This window comes from Festucalex cinctus, chromosome 18 (genome assembly GCF_051991245.1).
Source record: "Festucalex cinctus isolate MCC-2025b chromosome 18, RoL_Fcin_1.0, whole genome shotgun sequence".
Taxonomy (NCBI): Eukaryota; Metazoa; Chordata; class Actinopteri; order Syngnathiformes; family Syngnathidae; genus Festucalex; species Festucalex cinctus.
In genome coordinates this window covers 14,963,381-14,981,826 of record NC_135428.1, presented here as the reverse complement: position 1 = coordinate 14,981,826, position 18,446 = coordinate 14,963,381, and the positions used below count along the sequence as shown (strand labels likewise).

Genomic DNA, 18,446 nt, shown 5'->3' with positions numbered 1-18,446 from the left:
GGGACGGCGGAAGACAAACTGCACCCGAGAGGGAAACACAACAAATAACTTTCGCGGCCGAGAGTTAGTCCAAGAACGGGAGGCTCGCGTCTCCGCCGGCTGAGCGCAAAGTATTCCGAGAGGCTAAATTTGGAGCTTGATCCAGCAGGTATCTCCAAATTTGGTGGTATTTAGTTTTTTTTCCGGGAGATGTTCGTTTGGGATAGCACATTGGGGAAGTGGTTACTCAGTTATATTTACTTGAGTAACTTTTTTGGTCAAATTATACTTGTCAGCGTAGTTTCAATACTTTATGCTTTATGCAAGGATAGGGATTGACTAAATCATCGGCTGATATTAGCTCTTAAAATAGGCAATTATCAGCTGTTTTTCTTTCTTTTCTTTTTTTTTTAACACATAACACGACTACATAAGACAAAGTTAACAACCTTTATACTCACCCGAGATGAGCCAGTTTTTGTCAGTTATTCACTTTGTTGTAATGTTAAAAAAAAAACTTGTCTTAATTGTTGTGTTGAGGGACCCAAAACAAAGTCATTTTGTTCATTATATATATATTTTTTATTAATCAGCCAAATAATTGACTATGGGAATTTTATTCTGCTAAATACTAGGGGTGTAACGATATCCAAACATCACTATACGATATTATCACAATATGAGGGCCATGATACGATAATTATCACGATATTGTGGGGAGGTTGGCGATACAAAAGAAGGTCACAATACTGTAAAAAATATGAGCTCATATAAAAAACATACACACAATATTGTGTTTTTGTACATTACAGCAATTAAAAATAAAAAACTATTATAAATATTATATATATTAAAAAATTTATAAATCCCTACTCCCTACTAAATACCCAAATTAGCATCGGCTTAAAATAAATAAATAAATAAAAAATTGTGCACGTATTACACTGAATGAAAAACAGTGTAGAACATCAACATTGAAAAAAAATCCTGATGTGGTCAAATGCATTTGACAAAATTTAATTAATACAGACGTTTTGCTCAGATTTTTTTTTTTTTTCTTAAACGTGATATTCTTGAGCAATGGCTTTACATTCACATTTATTTTTTCCATTTGATGCTCCAATTACAAAAATACTCACCAGTTACTCATTACTTGAGTTATTTTTCACTGAGTTCTTAATCATCCATCCATCCATTTTCTGAACTGCTTAATCCTCACAAGGGTTGCGGGGTGTGCTGGAGCCTATCTCAGCTGGCTATGGGCAGTAAGCGGGCTACACCCTGAACTGGTCGCCAGCCAATCGCAGGTTCTTAGTCATTCTTACTCAAGTTCTTATTGAAAGGACAAGTTTTATTTTTTTAATTAGTAACAGGTCTTGAGTACACTTTCTGGCTACTCTGCTCACCTCTGGTAACCGTAGAAAAAAGAGAAACAAATTCTCTCTCACAGCTAATAAAAGAGGTATTTCCTGATGAATGCGTCTCGTCGACTCTCCAAGACGGCGGCATTTTTTATTTATTTTTTTCTGGGTGCAAAATTCTAGGAATGCGCAGTTGAAATTGAGGTGACAATCTGCCATGTTTAGCCTGGCAGTCGGTAAGTCAAGGTCACAGTCCGAGCGGCGACATTTTAATGTTCGTTCAAAGTTTCTGGACAAAAATATCCACGTTTTAATAAGTTCAGGATAATGGACATAAGTCACACAATCATGTTTTTTTGTAATCAGATCGATCAGACAACCCTTTGATTAGCAGGAATATTTGAGCAACAGACAGTGAATGAAGCTTCAAATTTTTTTTATGAAATCTCACTGCATATAATGAAGCGTGGGTATTAAAAAAATCTTGTAGGACGTACAAGGTACCATTTTGCATATATAACAGATGTAAAAACAAAAATACATTAATTCCTGAGTCAATTTGGTTAATCGACATCAGTATGGCACTAATAGTCATTATTCTTTGCAGAGGATAAAGACTATACGACAGTGGGTACTGTCAACTCCCTTTGTATTTGCATTTGCAGGTACAGTATCCTTTGCTCCAAGACAAATTCCTACTTAGCCATACAAAAAAAGAAAAAAAAAATCCTTAATTCCGCTTAAAAAGTCTTCCTCACATGAGCGCCTTCATCCCCGGCAAGCATTCCCCAAAAGCAAAACGATTTCATCTCAATCAAAATCCGGTGGCGCAAGAATGCGCCGCTGCTCCTTCTATGGTGGCGAGTTTGAGCTCGGGTCAAAGGTCTCGACAGCGACCCGCACGTCCGAAGAACGTCGCCTCTGACAGGCCCGCCTGACGTCTGACGCGTTTATGCTCACTCGTGGCAGTTAACAAACGTCCGTTAATGGCCTCAGACGTAAACAGAATAAAGCCGTAAAAGCTCCATTCGGCCTCCGTGCGTGCGCGTGAGATCGCCTGCGAGACAGTCGGAGCTCTCGGGTTTCTCAGCTTTAACCCCAGAAATAAATAACTAAATATGTAACTCAACTCGCTGTTCCTCCAGAAGCTGGAAACTGGCTCGAAAGGTCCATAAATAACATTTTCTTGTCCTCAACAGGGTCACGTGTAACTGGAGCTGACTAAACCACAGCGCAATGACAATTATGAATTAATATGTACATTGATTAGTGTTATCTTACAAAAAACTTGTGCTCCATGAAAAAGTGGTATAGTTTTGCGAATTCCGACCATCTGCGAGGCCATGAAGGCATCTGAATGTGATTGGATGAGCAAGTCAGGGGGACAGAGTAACCGGGCAACAGAGTGAGTAGAAAGCGCACGCAGCGAGTTAACAACCGAAAATAAATGTCAATGATGTCATCGATTGATCGACGCCATCTCGACTATCATCGCCTTGACCTCAGGATTATAATAGTTTGTGAGTTTTTATTATTTTTTGAAAATGCTTCATTTAAGTTGTGTTTAGTTACTTAGTTTATTCGTCTTAGTTTTAGTTGGATTCGAGTGCAAACTTTTTTTATTTGAAAAAAAAAAAAAAAAATTGGTCATTGTGGGAATGTTGAAAGCATTCCACATATGTTATTCGGATTTTTATTCTCCTCACTTTTTTTGCCTTCCGATTTAAACCGTTCAAATTTCAACTTGCTTCAAAAATTCACGCCTTCCGGGGTATATATCATCTGATTCCACATTACTTACAGTCCTAGCACAATTTAACGTTAAATATAAACTTTTCCAGATTCATTTTCAAAGGGGACTGACGTTGAACTTTTTCTAAGTCTCTGACACTGCTCAGTGGGGCACTTGGTTAAGTGCATTGTCCAGTAACCAGGAGGTCCCAGGTTTGAATCCCACGTCTGACTGTGCATTGCAAACATATTCATGGCAATTATGCTTAGTGATATAACTGTATACCAACTGACTATCATATCAGGAAATGCATTACAATTTCACTTAAATGATTAAATGCACATTGGCTTTCATCAGATGGCTATTTTTAAAATAAATACGCCATTAGCTATGAATCAATCAGCTTAGCATTCAGATATTAGCATTCAGCTTTCAGCATTCCCACGCAATTTCTCCAGAAATTGCACTTTAAAGAATGACATTCAGAATTTTAGCTAATTAAAAGCATTTTCGTTTTTTTTATACTTCATTTCATTAATGAATATATTTTTTCAATTTGCGTTTTAGTTATTTTTGTAATGTTCGTTGACTATAATAACCCAGGATTAACTACAAAAAAGTGGTTCAACCGCTACGGCAGGGCACCGCAAAATTTTTGCTAACAAGGCTGGCCACACCCTGGACTGGAAGCTAGCCAATCGCAGGGCACATGCAGTACACTCAACCATTCACGTTCACACCTTTGTACAATTTTGAGTTTTCGTTGAACCCGACAGGTATGTTTTTGTCATTTATTAGAATAAACAATTACTTCTAAATCCACTGCAGCCAAACATCAAACAGTGATAAGCTGCTGAAATAATTGTGTTAATTTCTCAGTGTTTGAAACACTTGGCCAGACGACAGACACTTTGATGCCATGGCAACGATGCGCGGTCGTGGGAGTGCGTCGCTCGCAGGCGGATCCAAATCATCTCAAGTATTCATACAGTATTTTTTGATGAACAAGACGATTCAAGGTATACCCTCTTGGGCCAAAACATTAGGGACACCAGGAGAATCTATCAACTAAATCCAATACAAGTACTGTGTCCATAATGTTTGCTCCTAACCAGAGGTGGCAAAAGTACTTACACTGTACTTATGTAAAAGTACAGAAGGAGTTAAAAAAAAAAAAAAAAAAGTAATTCAAGAACATAGCCCAGCGGACAACTTGCTTGTACAGAAGTTTTCTATGAAACACAGAAAACAAAAGAGCATTTGAACACTCACATGCTCAACCAAAACACATCATTTTGTCTAATCAAAATCCGCTAGCATAATGCTAACATATAATGCGAAACGAAATGAACAGGCTAACAGAAATGAGCGTAGATGTTGCTGTAATTAGTACAAGCCTTCAGACAACTGCTACTTCAACACACAGAGCAGCAACGCATACAAACAGAGCCTACAATGGCGCCACCGTGACTGATGAACCGCGACGTTAGCCTGTATTGCAAAACGACACCGTTAGCATCTTAGCTTCCAATACGTCTCTTTTGTCAGCTCACTAGCATGTGAAGTTGTAACAGTGACGTAACTGACGAGCGCTAAGGAACGCGTATAAATCAATTACGATGATGCCGTAGCGCCGCATACGACCGCGGTGGAATATTGAGTCGCATGCGAGATCGCTCAAGTGTTAGCCAACGCAGAGCTGCCTTGTTGTGGCAAACGGCTTATTGCATAGGTAAACAAACACACACAGTAAGTTCTCACACTCTGGTGTGTGTGTGTGTGTTTTGGTGTTTTATCAAAGAAGCGCCTCGAGCTTGTTCATGACACGTTTGAGAAATGAGCTATCGGTTGAGGCTGCTATCAGTGGAAGGCACTCGACGAGGACTACGGGAACAGTAAACACCGCCACGGGGCGACAATTAGCCGAGCGGCCGTGCAGTCACTCCGGGCCGGCTGACTGCCGAGGCTGAGTCTCAACCAGCCAAGAAAAGCATAGGAGTTGTTTGAAGGTTTATCGTTACAGGGACAAAGATGCTAATTTTTGTCAGCATGAAGCTAGCGGACTTCGGGCAGACAAAATGAAGTGTTGCTATTCTGTGTGTTACTTGAGCAACAAATTATTCTCATAATTACAATCACAACAAAGCATCAAATGATTCATCCCATGTATTTAGTAAATGTTTTTAAAAAGTAAAAAGGTTCAGACTGAAATGTGCTGAAGTAAGTTTGTAAGTAAGTTACAATACCCATTTTGTTACAATGAAAACTCTTCTCAAGATAGTTTCCCAGTTTATTAACTTATGTAGTGCTTGTACTGAGAAGATATTAATCATTATGATTAATTACAATTACTACTTTTGTTTTTGACATATATTGTGGTTTTCCTAAGATTTTGGCACTTGGTCAAATATATTTTGGACTTGGACCATATTTAGGTATGCCCTTTTATACACAACTAAATTTTCTAGGTTGCCTGAAGGAAAATGTAGGAATAATTGTAAATAATAAGTCATCATACATTTGGTGCAAAGAAGAACTGCTTCTGCTTGCAATGAAGACTGCTTTGCTCTGTTCCCGCTCACATTCACATAGCCTGGCTATTTGAAGATGACTCAAAAAGCTGAAGAACCACAACATCTAACGCAGCAGAATGGTTCGAGCCAGTCTGCTGAGGTCGCCTGTTTTCTGTTAAGAATTGATTGCAAACTTGACCACACATGTATTCAGCAATCTTCCACTCATATGCACAACACATAGACAAACAAATACACCGTGTTCCAACTATGCCTTGCATTTGCATTTTTCGTGTTGGAACACCCATGTAACTAGGGGCGTGGAAAGGGCGCTGAAAACCAAATAAATAGAGAGGGTGAGGAGAGGAATCTTCAGAGAGTGCAGGAGTGAATTGTGTCAGTAAGGTCCTCTCCTCTCTCCTCGCGAGCCCTGAACTGTGTCTTCTCTCTTTTTTGTGTCATGTTTAATGTAAATGTTTAATGTCAAACAGGTAACCCTGACAGAAAACAAACATTGGAATTAGGCAAGGGGGAAAATGCTTAGTGCAATAGTGGTCCAAGTCCAGACATTTGTCAAACGTTATGGAAGAAAGAAATGGTATTAAAAGAAAGAAGTTGAGCACCATAGTGGTCTATCATTTGTCATCTCCAACAATGTTTCACTCAAGATCTTCTACTAAACATACAAAAGAAGGAAAGTTTGCCCATTGCATTGTTGCGATAACTGGATGAAGGTGAGTCTTTTTTTGCATTCCCGAGGAGCGAGATGCTGGAGCGTGGCAGCCTGATGAGGAAACCACTTTACGGTCGCTCTGTTATCTGACAAATGATGACAGCAGCCTTGTTGTTAAGCTGCCTTAGCGGATGGATGGCTGCTGCAGCCGCAGATGCTAAATCACACGCCTCCTCCTCCCCTTTGCTGTTATAATTTAACAGTGTTTGAATGCAGCTCCATTCTTCAAGAAAAATAAAGGCTATATAGCGAATGTCTCCGTGGTGAAGGAATGCAGCGTCACGTCTGCTTGCAAATTGGCCAAATGGTACACGACAACACGCATATTCGTCCAGGCTGCTAAATAAAACAAGTCAACCGGGCGACGACAAGAGATGTCAGGAGGTGTTTGGGTAGAAGTGGCATTTTGGAAATTGTTTCTATACGTTCAATATGACACTTTTTTTTTTTTTTTTAAATAAGAAATGAAGTTGGTAGTTTGTAAATGAGGTAAAATCAATTACTATACATAGAAACTGTATAAAGAAAATACGTTATTTAAGTTTTAATTTTATATATTTTTAGAATTTTAACAGCAAAATAATGAACTCTAATTTCTAATAAATGTAATTATGATACATATTAAAATATGTACATTTAAATGTTTATTTTACTAATATTTTCTTTTATTATATATTTATAACGAATCAATTAATTAAAAATAATTTTAAAAAATAAAATAAATAATTAAAATGTTTTCTTTTTTTTATATTATATTTTTATTTATATTTACATAAAATATTTATGTTCATGTACAGCACTTTGTATACAGCACTGCCTGTTCTTAAAGTGCTTTATAAATAAAGTTGAGTTGAGAATTATTGAATTAGACAAATACAAAATATGTATTTGATATGTATTTGTCAATGAGATTTTTTAAAAACTTTTTGAAAATTCTCAGTCTGCCAATTAACCATTTGACGAGAGCAATTATTATTTTTTAATTATGTTTATTTTACTGTTTTTCTTATTTATGCAAAAAACTATTACATAATTTGACAAATTAAGGCAAAAATAAATATTTTGAATGCATCAATTTGACTATTTTACACACTACTTTTTAAATTCACAATATATCAAGCATCCAATTATTTGACAAGGTAAATGAATTTAAACAAATACATTTGCTTATATAAATATTTTTTTTATTTTATTTACAGTAAATCATTCAACGAATTATGTTTTTTTTTTTTAACTAAAAATAAACAAATACGTTTTAATTTAAGGGGGAGTTGAAGTGCATACAACAAATATTACTGGGCTGATAATGTAATGCAAATGACCGTTTGAAATGCTATTTTACCTTTCCACTTAATTAGCATTTTCTTTAAATGTCCACCTCTCTCCTTTCAAGCTTGTTTCCAATGTGAAATATCCTACGACCAAATTGAAGGTCAAACGACCACTAACAACGTGATTTGCAGTGATGAACGCATTTTTATGGCTTTTACGCGCGAGTGGATGCATCGTGAAAACACGCACACGCACACGCACAGTGCAGAGGATGATGTCCATCGCACTTGAGTCAAAGGATGCTGCAGGTTGTGCGTGCGTGCGTTTTCTCTCTCTCGTCTCTTCCTTTCTATCTCCTCCTCTCGTCGGAACTTTCCCACATTGAGCCACTTGGACCATAAAAGGACACAAGTCTTCGTAACCCGCCACTGAATCAGCACTTTTGTGGCCGAGCAGGAGCTCCCGCAGCCCGGCCGGAAGAGTGACCGATCACCGCCCACCACCACCACCACCAGCAGTCTCACTTTCGGCGGATATTACAGCAAAATCAGCGGATTCCTCAACTGTATACGGAGCTTCCAGAGTCCACATTTGATTGGTTTTCCTCCCCAGAAATGAGCCTGTGGACGAACGGCTCGTCCCTGGAGCCCTTCGCCGGCTCACAGGCGCCTCCGGCGGACTCGAACGCCACGGCGGGCAACCGCAGCAGCAAGCACGCCCCGCCGGACCTGAGCCGGGCGGTGCCGGTGGGCATGCTGCTGGCCTCGTTCATCGCCTTCGCCATCGTGGGCAACCTGTTGGTCATCCTGTCGGTGGTGTGCAACCGCCACCTGCGAACGCCCACCAACTACTTCATCATCAACCTGGCCATCGCCGACCTGCTGCTCAGCACCACCGTGCTGCCCGTGTCCGCCACGCTCGAGGTGAGACGGCGATGCGACGCGATGGGTATTCGTCATACGACGGAGTTACGAACAAACTGCATTTTTAACTCTAGAACAACAACTTAAATGCTGGAAGGGGGCGTCCCATTTTAAGACATTTCATTTTTCATAATTTCATTTCTCAATGCAAGCAAACAACAACAAAAAACATTATTTATTTTTTATCGGTGCAAAAGGTTAAGGCTCTTTTGCATTAAAAAAAAAACAAAAACAAAAAAACAAAAAAACAAAAAAAACTATCATCCAATGATGGCACAAAGCTGCTGAACAGAAAAACAACATAAGCGCAAGAACTCATTCCGTGCATTTTGTCCCAAAAATCAACTCACTCCAAATGTTTATATTTTTGAGGTATCATTTTCATCATGCATGTCATTCCAAAATCCAAAAAAAAAAAAAAAAAGTCTACCTGTTGGGCAGTATAAAACCTGGTGTCAATGCAACTAAGAAATGTCTGCTATCTAGTGGTGAATGGTGATATTACAACTTAAAACAACCTGCAGTCGATGCATATTCTCAGATTGGTATCTGCATTATTTGCATATTTGGGTGATTTATTCTCATTATTTTAAAATATGTTTTAATATTATTTTTCTGGGATTCGGGGAAACATACAGTAATTTGTGCGTGTTTTTTGGATGATTTTTTTGTTGATTCTAAAAAAATGTAAATAAAATAATTTTAAAATTGTTTTTAAATAAACAGTCTTTATCCTCTGCAAAAAGTAAAAAAGAAATAAAAAAAGAATATTGTGGCCAGGAGCAGCGCTAGGATTTTTTGGGGGGCTTGACACATACATAAGGGGGTCTGAGAAAATAATTTATATATATATATATATATTATAATATCAAGTATATATTTATGCATGTCTTTTGGATTTTTTTGTTGATTGTCAAAAAAAAAATACAAATAAAATACAAATTTTGAAAAGTTGTTTAAAAAAAATCTAAAAACAATATACATATATAACCTTGTAATTATCTGCATCTGTAAATGTTGTTTATATATATATATATATATATATATATATATATATATATATATATATATATATATATATATAGTGGCTAAGAGCAGCTCTAGGATTTTTTGGGGGGCTTGACAGTTGACATAAAGAGGGGGGTCTGAGAAAATAATTTATATATATTATAATTTATAACATAAAGTATATTTATGCATGCTTTTGTAATTATTTTTTTGTTGATTGTAAAAAAATGTTAAGAAAATAAAAACATTTAAAAGTTGTTTTAAAAAAATCTTTATCATCTGGAGGAAAAAAATAATCAATTATTGTGGCCAGAAGTGGCTCTAGGATATTTTTGGGGGGCTTGACAGCTACACGGGGGGGGGGGCTAAGAAAATAATTTACATATATTAGAATATCAAATAAAAATGCTGGAGGGTCTTAACTAGGGCTACAGAGATGGCGGATGTAGTTTTAGGGTTCACCCCAGCACCGGTGTTGAGCCATCCCTGGTTGCGTCGTAGTTGTTTTGTTGTCTTATTCTGTTGCATCATCCAATCCAGTATTAGTAGTATATTTGTTTGTATTCTACTGCCCCCTTGCGGCCAGGGCAACACACAACTTGCATTGATGCGCGATTTGTTTGAATTCTTCCCACGCAGATTCTGGACTACTGGGTCTTCGGCCGCATCTTCTGCGACATTTGGGCGGCGGTGGACGTTCTGTGCTGCACGGCGTCCATCATGTCGCTGTGCGTCATCTCCATCGACCGCTACATCGGCGTGCGCTACCCGCTGCAGTACCCGGTCATCGTGACGGAGAAGCGCGCGCTGCTCGCCATGCTGGGCGTCTGGATCCTGGCCATCGTCATCTCCATCGGGCCGCTCCTCGGGTGGAAGCAGCCGCCGTCGCAGGTGGGCGTGTCCGCAACAACGAAGCCGTCGCATGTTGAGAGCTTCCACCTCCGTCTCTCCCCCGCAGGACGACACGGAGTGCGTGATCACCGACGAGCAGTTCTACGCCCTCTTCTCCTCGCTGGGTTCCTTCTACATCCCGCTGGCAATCATCCTGGCCATGTACTGTCGCGTCTACGTGGTGGCAAAACGCACCACCAAGAACCTGGAGGCCGGCGTGATGAAGGAGAGGCAGCAGGACTCCAACGAGCTCACCCTCAGGATCCATTGCCGCAATCAGCAGATACAGGACCTGTGCGCCACCTCCAAGGCCGGACGAGGCGGCGGAGGCAGCGGCGGGACAAGTTCGGCCGGACGCAGCACGCTGACCGTCAAGCTGCTCAAGTTCTCCAGGGAGAAGAAAGCTGCCAAGACGCTGGGCGTGGTGGTGGGCATGTTCATCCTGTGCTGGCTGCCCTTCTTCCTGACTCTTCCCATCAGTACGTACCGCTCACGCGGACTCCCGTCATGCAATTCTACTCTACATTTATTAGGGATGTAACGATATCCAAACATCATGATACGATAATTATCACGATATTGTGGGGAGGGTGGCAATACAAAAAAGATCACAATATTATAAAAAAAAATAAGCTCATACGAAAAAAAAAAACATTGTGCCTTTTTTTTTCTTTCTTTTAAAAAGACCATTTATAGTAAGGCGTTTTTTGTTGTTGTTTTTTTTAATGACCATATATAGTAAGGTAAAGTGTTTTTTGTTTTTTTTTAAACGACCATGTATAGTAAGGCGTTTTTTGTTTTTTTTTAAGACCATTTATAGTCATGCGTTTGTTTTTTTTAAACGACCATTTATAGTAAGGCGTATGTTTTTTTTTTTTTGTTAAAAAAAAAGTAAGGTAAGGCATTTTGTTGTTGTTGTTGTTGTTGTTGTTGTTGTTGTTTTTTAATGACCATGTATAGTAAGGCGTTTTTTTTTTTTTTTAATGACCATGAATAGTAAGACGTTTTGTTTTTTTCTCAGTCTCTAATAACAATTAAAATTGAGGCACTTATTATTAATGCAGGCACACATTGAGTTACTCCACATATTGACTCGCTTCACAAGCATATTACATTTTCCTTCATCTGACCATGAACCTGGATTTTCAAAATAGAAGGGCCAAAACATGCCTTGTAAAACTGCACACAAAAAAATAGCCACCAGAGGGTGCGAGAACTGCACAAATGGAAATCAACCTGACTTTTTTTTTTTTTAAACAGATGTGCTACTTTCAATATCGTGACATGACGGCGACGATATATTGTGGCAGTTTTAATATTGCGATATCATGATATTGCCGTTATCGTTTAAAAAATTCCAGCAATCAATATCGAATCGATTTAACTTTTTGAGCCTGATATCACTTCATAAAATCATGAATCGATTATTTTAATGTTTTCCTTACAAATTCATCACAAAATAGAATTTTAAAGGCTATCTTACTGTTTTCTTCTTACTGTTTAATTTACTGTTCAAATGAATTTAAAAGTATTTTCTTATATTTATCAAAGATCTGACTTTTTGCACTTTAAGACAGTTCAGAATCTTTTTTAATTTATATTTACAATTATTTAATTAGAATTATGGAAGTATTTTCATCTCATCCTTGCTGATGTCAATGTTTGGTTTAAACTAAATCATTTAACCAATTACTGCCTCCGCAAAGTTTAATCTAGAATTTGGAATTTAAAGTTTGTGGAGTTTTTATCATGTCCTTGAAATTTAAGAAGAATTGGTCTTCGATCATTAATCAATATCAGATTCAGTTAAAGTGAATGAACTCTTGTGAATCGAAATCGAATCAATTGAGGTTAGAATCGATACCAAGCCCTAATATTTAGAGCACAAACAATCACCACTGCTTTTTTAAGATGGAACCCAGGGTCAGCAGACGTACAATAAAAATAGCAGAGGCCCTAGAATTGAGCCCTGTGGAACACCATACATCTGAATTCACATGTCACATATTCATCCAACCACTTTCTTTTTTTTTTTACTCAACATAAATGAGTATGAAGGGATTACAATAAAGAAATCACACGATGTACCATCACAGTCAACTACTGAGCGCACCAAATTCCCGCACAGATAAGTTCAGGCAATGCAGCGTGAACACCTGACTTGATCACATCTGGTCCTATTTAAGAGCTTTTTTTTTCCCATGTCACATGCCCCCCCCCCCCCCCCTTTTTTTTAAACGTGAGGCACTAAAATTCACGAGACAGCATCAGTGACATGCCTGCCAGAAGCTTTGTGCTACATCAACACCACATGCTGTGATAGTTAGTTCTGCAATATTATGATGGAAACCTCATTCAGACCTTTAGATCTTACAATAAAATGTTTACAAGCTTCTTTTTTCAACAATTTGCGGATGTAATAATAAACAAATAAACAAACAAAACATCAGCTACTGTAAATTGTAGCAAGGATTAAACGTAACTTTTTTCTAAACAATATTTTGACGCAAATTTGAATACAATACAGACACCTTGAGACTTTATGAAAGCATACATTATTTATCATACATCGTATTTATATTTATTTACCGCCCGGGCGCTTTAAATTGCTTTATGGCTGCGCTTTGACCTCAGCTGCTGTTTTAGTGCTGAGTTGTGCTGCTGGTGCCTCGTTTCTGCTGAGTCGTGTACTGCACTTCAGGCTCAATAAAACTGCACTCTGGATTAACACAGAAAAAAAAAAGAGAGAGAGAAGAAAAGAATCTCAAAAAGTTTCCACTATTAAAAAAAAATCTCTCATTTTAATTTATGGCAGCATAAACCAAGAACATATAGCATGGCTGCCTTTTACGACTTGATGGCTACTGGAGCGCGATGCAGATCTTTGTGATGCTAATTTTCAGATGTAGTAAACATTTATTGGAATATATTTAAGACGGGCAGCACTGTACCCTAGTGGTTACCACATTTGGCTCACAGCTGAGAGGTAGAATTAATGAAATAAATTATATTTTGGTATATTAATAGAAGAACATTTGACGGTTTACAATATGTAACTGAAACAAAATCCGCAAAAACTGACTTTTTTTTTTTTTTTATCTAAATGTCAAAATCTTTGTTCGCTGTGTGGCAAAAACAACAATTGGAAAAAGATAGGCAAAAAAGACTGATGCTTAAAGTGCTAAAAATCAGCTAATTAATCATACTTTGGGTTTAAATCAGGGGTGTCCAAACTACGGCCGGGGGCCATTTGCGGCCCGCCCTCCATTTTTTAGTGGCCCACGACATATGCTAAAAATGGCATTTGACTCTGTTCAAATAAAATAAAAACAAAAATGTTTGGAGATGGTCAAAGTAAGAAGGGAGAGTGTCAAAAAACACAGGCGCTATTAAATGTTATTTTAGCTAACTAAAACTTAAAAAAAAAAAAAAATTCAAAAAAACAATTTCATTAATGAAATAAAACAAAAATGAAGATGCTTTTTAAAAAAAGAAAACTAACTGAAACGACATTTTATGTTTACAAAACTAACTAAAATAAAACTATAATTATAGCAAAAATGTCCTTTGGTTTAGTCTTTGGTAATTAATTTAATGCATGAGCCTTTTAGTAGATTTATTTTGATATAATCCGGAATAATGACGTCGCGCCCATGGTGTTTTTTAAATGTTGCACACGAGTAATACACATTTAAAAAACAAAAAACAAAAAAACAACTTAATCTAATACTGAACCTAACTAAACTAAAACTTAGCATTTATTAAATAACTAAAACTAATAAAAAACTAACAGAAACACCCTGAAAAATAATTAAAACTAACTAAATTAAAAAAAAAAAAACTCAAAACAAAATGAAAACTAAACTGAAAAATTCCCAAACTATAATAACCCTACTGCCATATTACAAATAAATTGGTTTATATGCTGTAGCACTTTTCTAAATATGCAAAAGCACGAATCAATTATTTGTACAATTTTTAGGACTAAACACAATTTCTCTTCATAACATTATGTGGCCCTTGCGTCCTTCTGATTTTTTGGATGCGGCCCTCAAATGAAAAACTTTGGACACCCCTGGTTTAAATCAAGGAATTTGCATATTTTCCCGTGCTGACGTGGCTGTTGATCCGAATGACGACATAATATAGAAAATGGACGGCTAGTACAGTTAGTGTACTGTTAGCATTTCCTTCCATAATAGCCCCTTGAGTAAGAGTGGTCACTGACACTGTTTACATGGACGACAAGGCCGGAACCCCAAACTTGAGCTAAAATAGAACCGTTCCTGTGTGAGAGGAAAGAAATGGCCAAACTTGGGTTAGGATGACAGTGATGCACGATGGGAAGATGATGCCACACACTCGCTAACGGTGGCGGGCGTCTGGTTTTCGGTTCGTCATATATAGTCAAGAGATAGCAGCAAGATGGCCTTACAAGTCCATGTCGGAGAACAAAATTCATCTCGCAGGAAGATCTGTTATCTAGGAAAAATAAAATGCCGATCCGTCGCAAATCCCGGACGATCCTCGGAAATCCCACGAGAGCCTCCTACATGAGGAACACCTGCCTCACCTGGGTGGGGGTCACGGAGGGCTGTAGACCTGGCGGAATCACATCCAAACTGGATGAAGATGAGAAGCTCTGATGAAGGTAGCAAATGCTGCCCCTTGGTGGCGAGAACTCTTCCCTGCACCACTTTGCAGTGTTCCATTCAACTCTGCTACCAGAGTGCTACTGGAAGACATTGCGTAGCATATATGGTAGCTAGCCAGCTGGCTAACACAACATTGAGCAGTCTACATTTTCACTCTGTTTCTTCTTGTTAAACAGATGGACTCAAATGTGACATTAATCTCTTGAGGATCCAAATGTTCACAAAAAGCAGCTTAATACCAACTCGGGCTGAGAGTTCCATCAAGCTAAGCAAAATGCATGTCACTTTCTGTGTATGCTAATTCAAGCTAACTGTTGTGATTCACTATTTAAACTCCAAAAACACAGTTAAACCAGTTATAGAGCATCAACTACTGTATAGTTTGTTTGTTTTTTCATTGCAGGCCAACAACAGAAATAAGAAAACTAACCAAAAAACGGGGGGTGGGAGGGGGTCAAAGCAAACAATTGACTTAGCGATGAAGTAGCTAGCATGAGAAGCTAACGCGACATCGACATCGCAACTCACTAAAATTTGACAACTTTTGAAGCGCTCAACTTTTAATGTACCTTTCAGAGTCTTGAGAAGGCCACATTAATGTTATATCTTCTCATATTCCATAAAATGTTGTTTGTCTTTATGTTTTAGGTTCGTTTAACAAAAATCTGCACCTACCCAAAACCTTCTTTAAGGTCATTTTCTGGCTTGGATACTTCAACAGCTGCCTGAACCCCATCATCTACCCTTGCTACAGTCGGGAGTTTAAGCAGGTATGAAGACACTTTGAGTGTTTTTTCTAACTAATTCACGGTAAAACTAGTGGTTTGGTGTTCCCACAGAAAGTCAAAGTGTTTAACAAGTTAACAACTCTAAATGAAGTGGATAAACTGTCTTTCATATTCTTTCATGGTTCATTTTCCTGTATTTTAGCATAAACGTTACTCAACCCAACTCGAGCTTATTTATATAGCGCTTTCAAACAGCCTGAGCTGTCACAAAGCGCTTTACAGAAACACAAAAACAAACACAACTTAACATAAAACAACAAATCAACATTCTCTACAAGACCAAAACATTTATCAATCTGATTTAGTTTATTGCAATACAGATTATCATTTTTGGGGAATTATTTTTAATTATTTATTTGTTTGTTGGGGAAAAAAAAACTTAGGAAGATGACATTGAAAAAAAAAAAAAAAAGATTGAATATCGAAAAATTTGCCACTTTACAAAGTGGCAAATTTGTGAGAAAAAAAACTCGTAAATTAGCGACTTTATAAAGTCGCTAATTTACAAGTTTTTTTTTCTCACAAATTTGAACTTTATTAACTCGCAAATTTGTCATTTTATAGTCGCAGTTTGTCCTTTCATAAACTCATAAATTGCCATTTCAAAAAGTCGCAAATTTGCCACTTTAGAAAGTCACTAATTTATGATTTTTTTTTTCTCACAAATTTGCCACTTGGTAGTCATAAATTTGTTCCTTTATAAACTCACAAATTGACACTTTATAAAGTCGCAAATTTGCCACTTTGTAAAGTGTCTTATTTAGGAGTTTTTTTTCTCACAAATTGCCACTTTATAATCATAAATTTGTCACTTTATAAACTCACAAATTGCCACCTTAAAAAGTCGCAAATTTGCCACTCCATAAAGTTGCAAATTTATTAGTTTTTTTTTCTTGCAAATTTGCCACTTTCTAAAGTCGCAAATGTATTACTTTTTTTCTAAAAAATGTCCCACTATAAAGTCGCTAATTTACGAGGTTTTTTTCTCGCAAATTTGGCACTTTATATTCGAAAATTTGTCACTTTATAAAGTCTCAAATGTACTTATTTTTTTCGCAAATTTGCCACTTTATAGTGGCAAATTTGTCACTTTCTAACGTCACTAATTTACGAGTTTTTTTCTCTCGCAAATTTGCCACTTTATAGTCGAAAATGTGTCACTGTATAAAGTCACAAAATTGCCACTTTATAAAGTGGCAAACTTGCCACTTTATAAAGTCGCTAATTTACGAGTTTTTTCTTGCAAATTTGCCACTTTATAAAGTCTCAAATGTACTTATTTTTCTCGCAAATTTGCCACTTTATTGTCTCAAATTTGTCACTTTATAAAGTCACTAATTTACGAGTGTTTTTATCTCACATTTTTACGAGTTTTTTATCTTGGAATATTGCACCCACCCTCTAAAAAAAAAATATATATATATATATATTTATACATGGCTCTAATACGCCATTGTACAATCGCAATATTGAGGAGGAAGAACAAAAAAAAAATCTGCAGCTCTAGTTACTAAAAGCGCAGGAATGCAAACACAGATAGTGAACTCCTCCTCCTCACCTCCAGGCCTTCATCCGGATCCTCCGCTGCCGTTGGAAGCGGAAGCGCCAGGGCTGGCAGGCGTACTACAACTACCGCTGCCAGCAGGGGTCCAACAACTCGTCCTACCTGAACGGCAGCCAGCAGACGCTGTCCTCCGTCAGCCACAGCCCGCGATGCGTCGCCCCCAAGCTGCACCCGTCGCCTTGGTCGTCATCCTCAAACAAGACCGGCCGTCACCTCCTCCCGGGGTCGGACGGACCGGGACCGCGGACGGGCCCGGCGTCTCCGCTCGCCAAGGAAGCTGGCGGGCGAGAAATGGGCGTGAAACAGCGGGAAAACGTTTGATTGTGCAGCGCAGTAGACGGACAGACCTGTGACCACTTCATATGTTCAACACTCACGTGGAGGAAAACAACAGTTTACATCCCGTTGGGTGTTTTGAAACCGATTCGCAAACCGATTCAATTGGCACAAGCGTGTTGTGTTTTGTTGTGATCGTATTTATTAAACCAGCACGTTGGTGGGGTGGTTGTCTCGCAACCTTGAATGCCGCGGGTTCGATACCCAGCAAGCGTTTTCTTCCGCGCTAGCAGCACGGTAAGCTAATGGTTACCACATCTGCCTCACAGTTCTGAGGTTCTGGGTTTGACTCTGAAATCTGACCTTCCCTGTGTAGAGTTTGCATGTTCTCCCTGTGCTTGAGTGTTTTTCTTCTCACCCAAAATTCAACTGGGAAGCACGAAAGATGGGGACTGTGTATGGATGAATGGTTTTACATTGCAAAATTTAGGACCTTGAGTTTAGAAGATGAAGCACATTTGCCATTTATTACACTACCTGATTTACGGAGGCCCTTGAATATTAAAGAAAAAAAAGATGTGAAATTGATGACCACTATGAAATTCTGTGCAGCCGCTCTATTATGACCTCTCTTGGCTTACCTTCCACAATCCAAGAACTGTTTTTAAAGCTTTCTCTGATGGACTGGTGAGCTATGACCTTGGCTTATCCACACACAATATTGGTGGAATAAATATTGGATTGATCGATT

The 18,446-nt window shown here is 38.1% G+C and overlaps 2 protein-coding genes across 2 annotated transcripts in view; one reads left to right on the top strand and one right to left on the bottom strand.

Annotated features, from left to right (window-relative positions):
- LOC144006551 (uncharacterized) overlaps nucleotides 1–15,783 on the bottom strand; it is a 27,638-nt gene extending 11,855 nt beyond the window's left edge. Inside the window, exon 1 of the mRNA XM_077505444.1 lies at nucleotides 15,743–15,783. Within this exon, the coding sequence (XP_077361570.1) occupies nucleotides 15,743–15,764 (22 nt within the window). The 5' untranslated portion in view covers nucleotides 15,765–15,783. The remainder of the gene's footprint in view (nucleotides 1–15,742) is intronic.
- Nucleotides 7,877–18,446, top strand: LOC144006550 (alpha-1A adrenergic receptor-like). Its single transcript, XM_077505443.1, has 5 exons — nucleotides 7,877–8,513; nucleotides 10,161–10,412; nucleotides 10,480–10,891; nucleotides 15,716–15,837; nucleotides 17,420–18,446. Exons 1-5 carry the CDS (start codon nucleotides 8,205–8,207, stop codon nucleotides 17,738–17,740), a joined length of 1,416 nt encoding a protein of 471 aa, XP_077361569.1. The 5' UTR covers nucleotides 7,877–8,204; the 3' UTR covers nucleotides 17,741–18,446.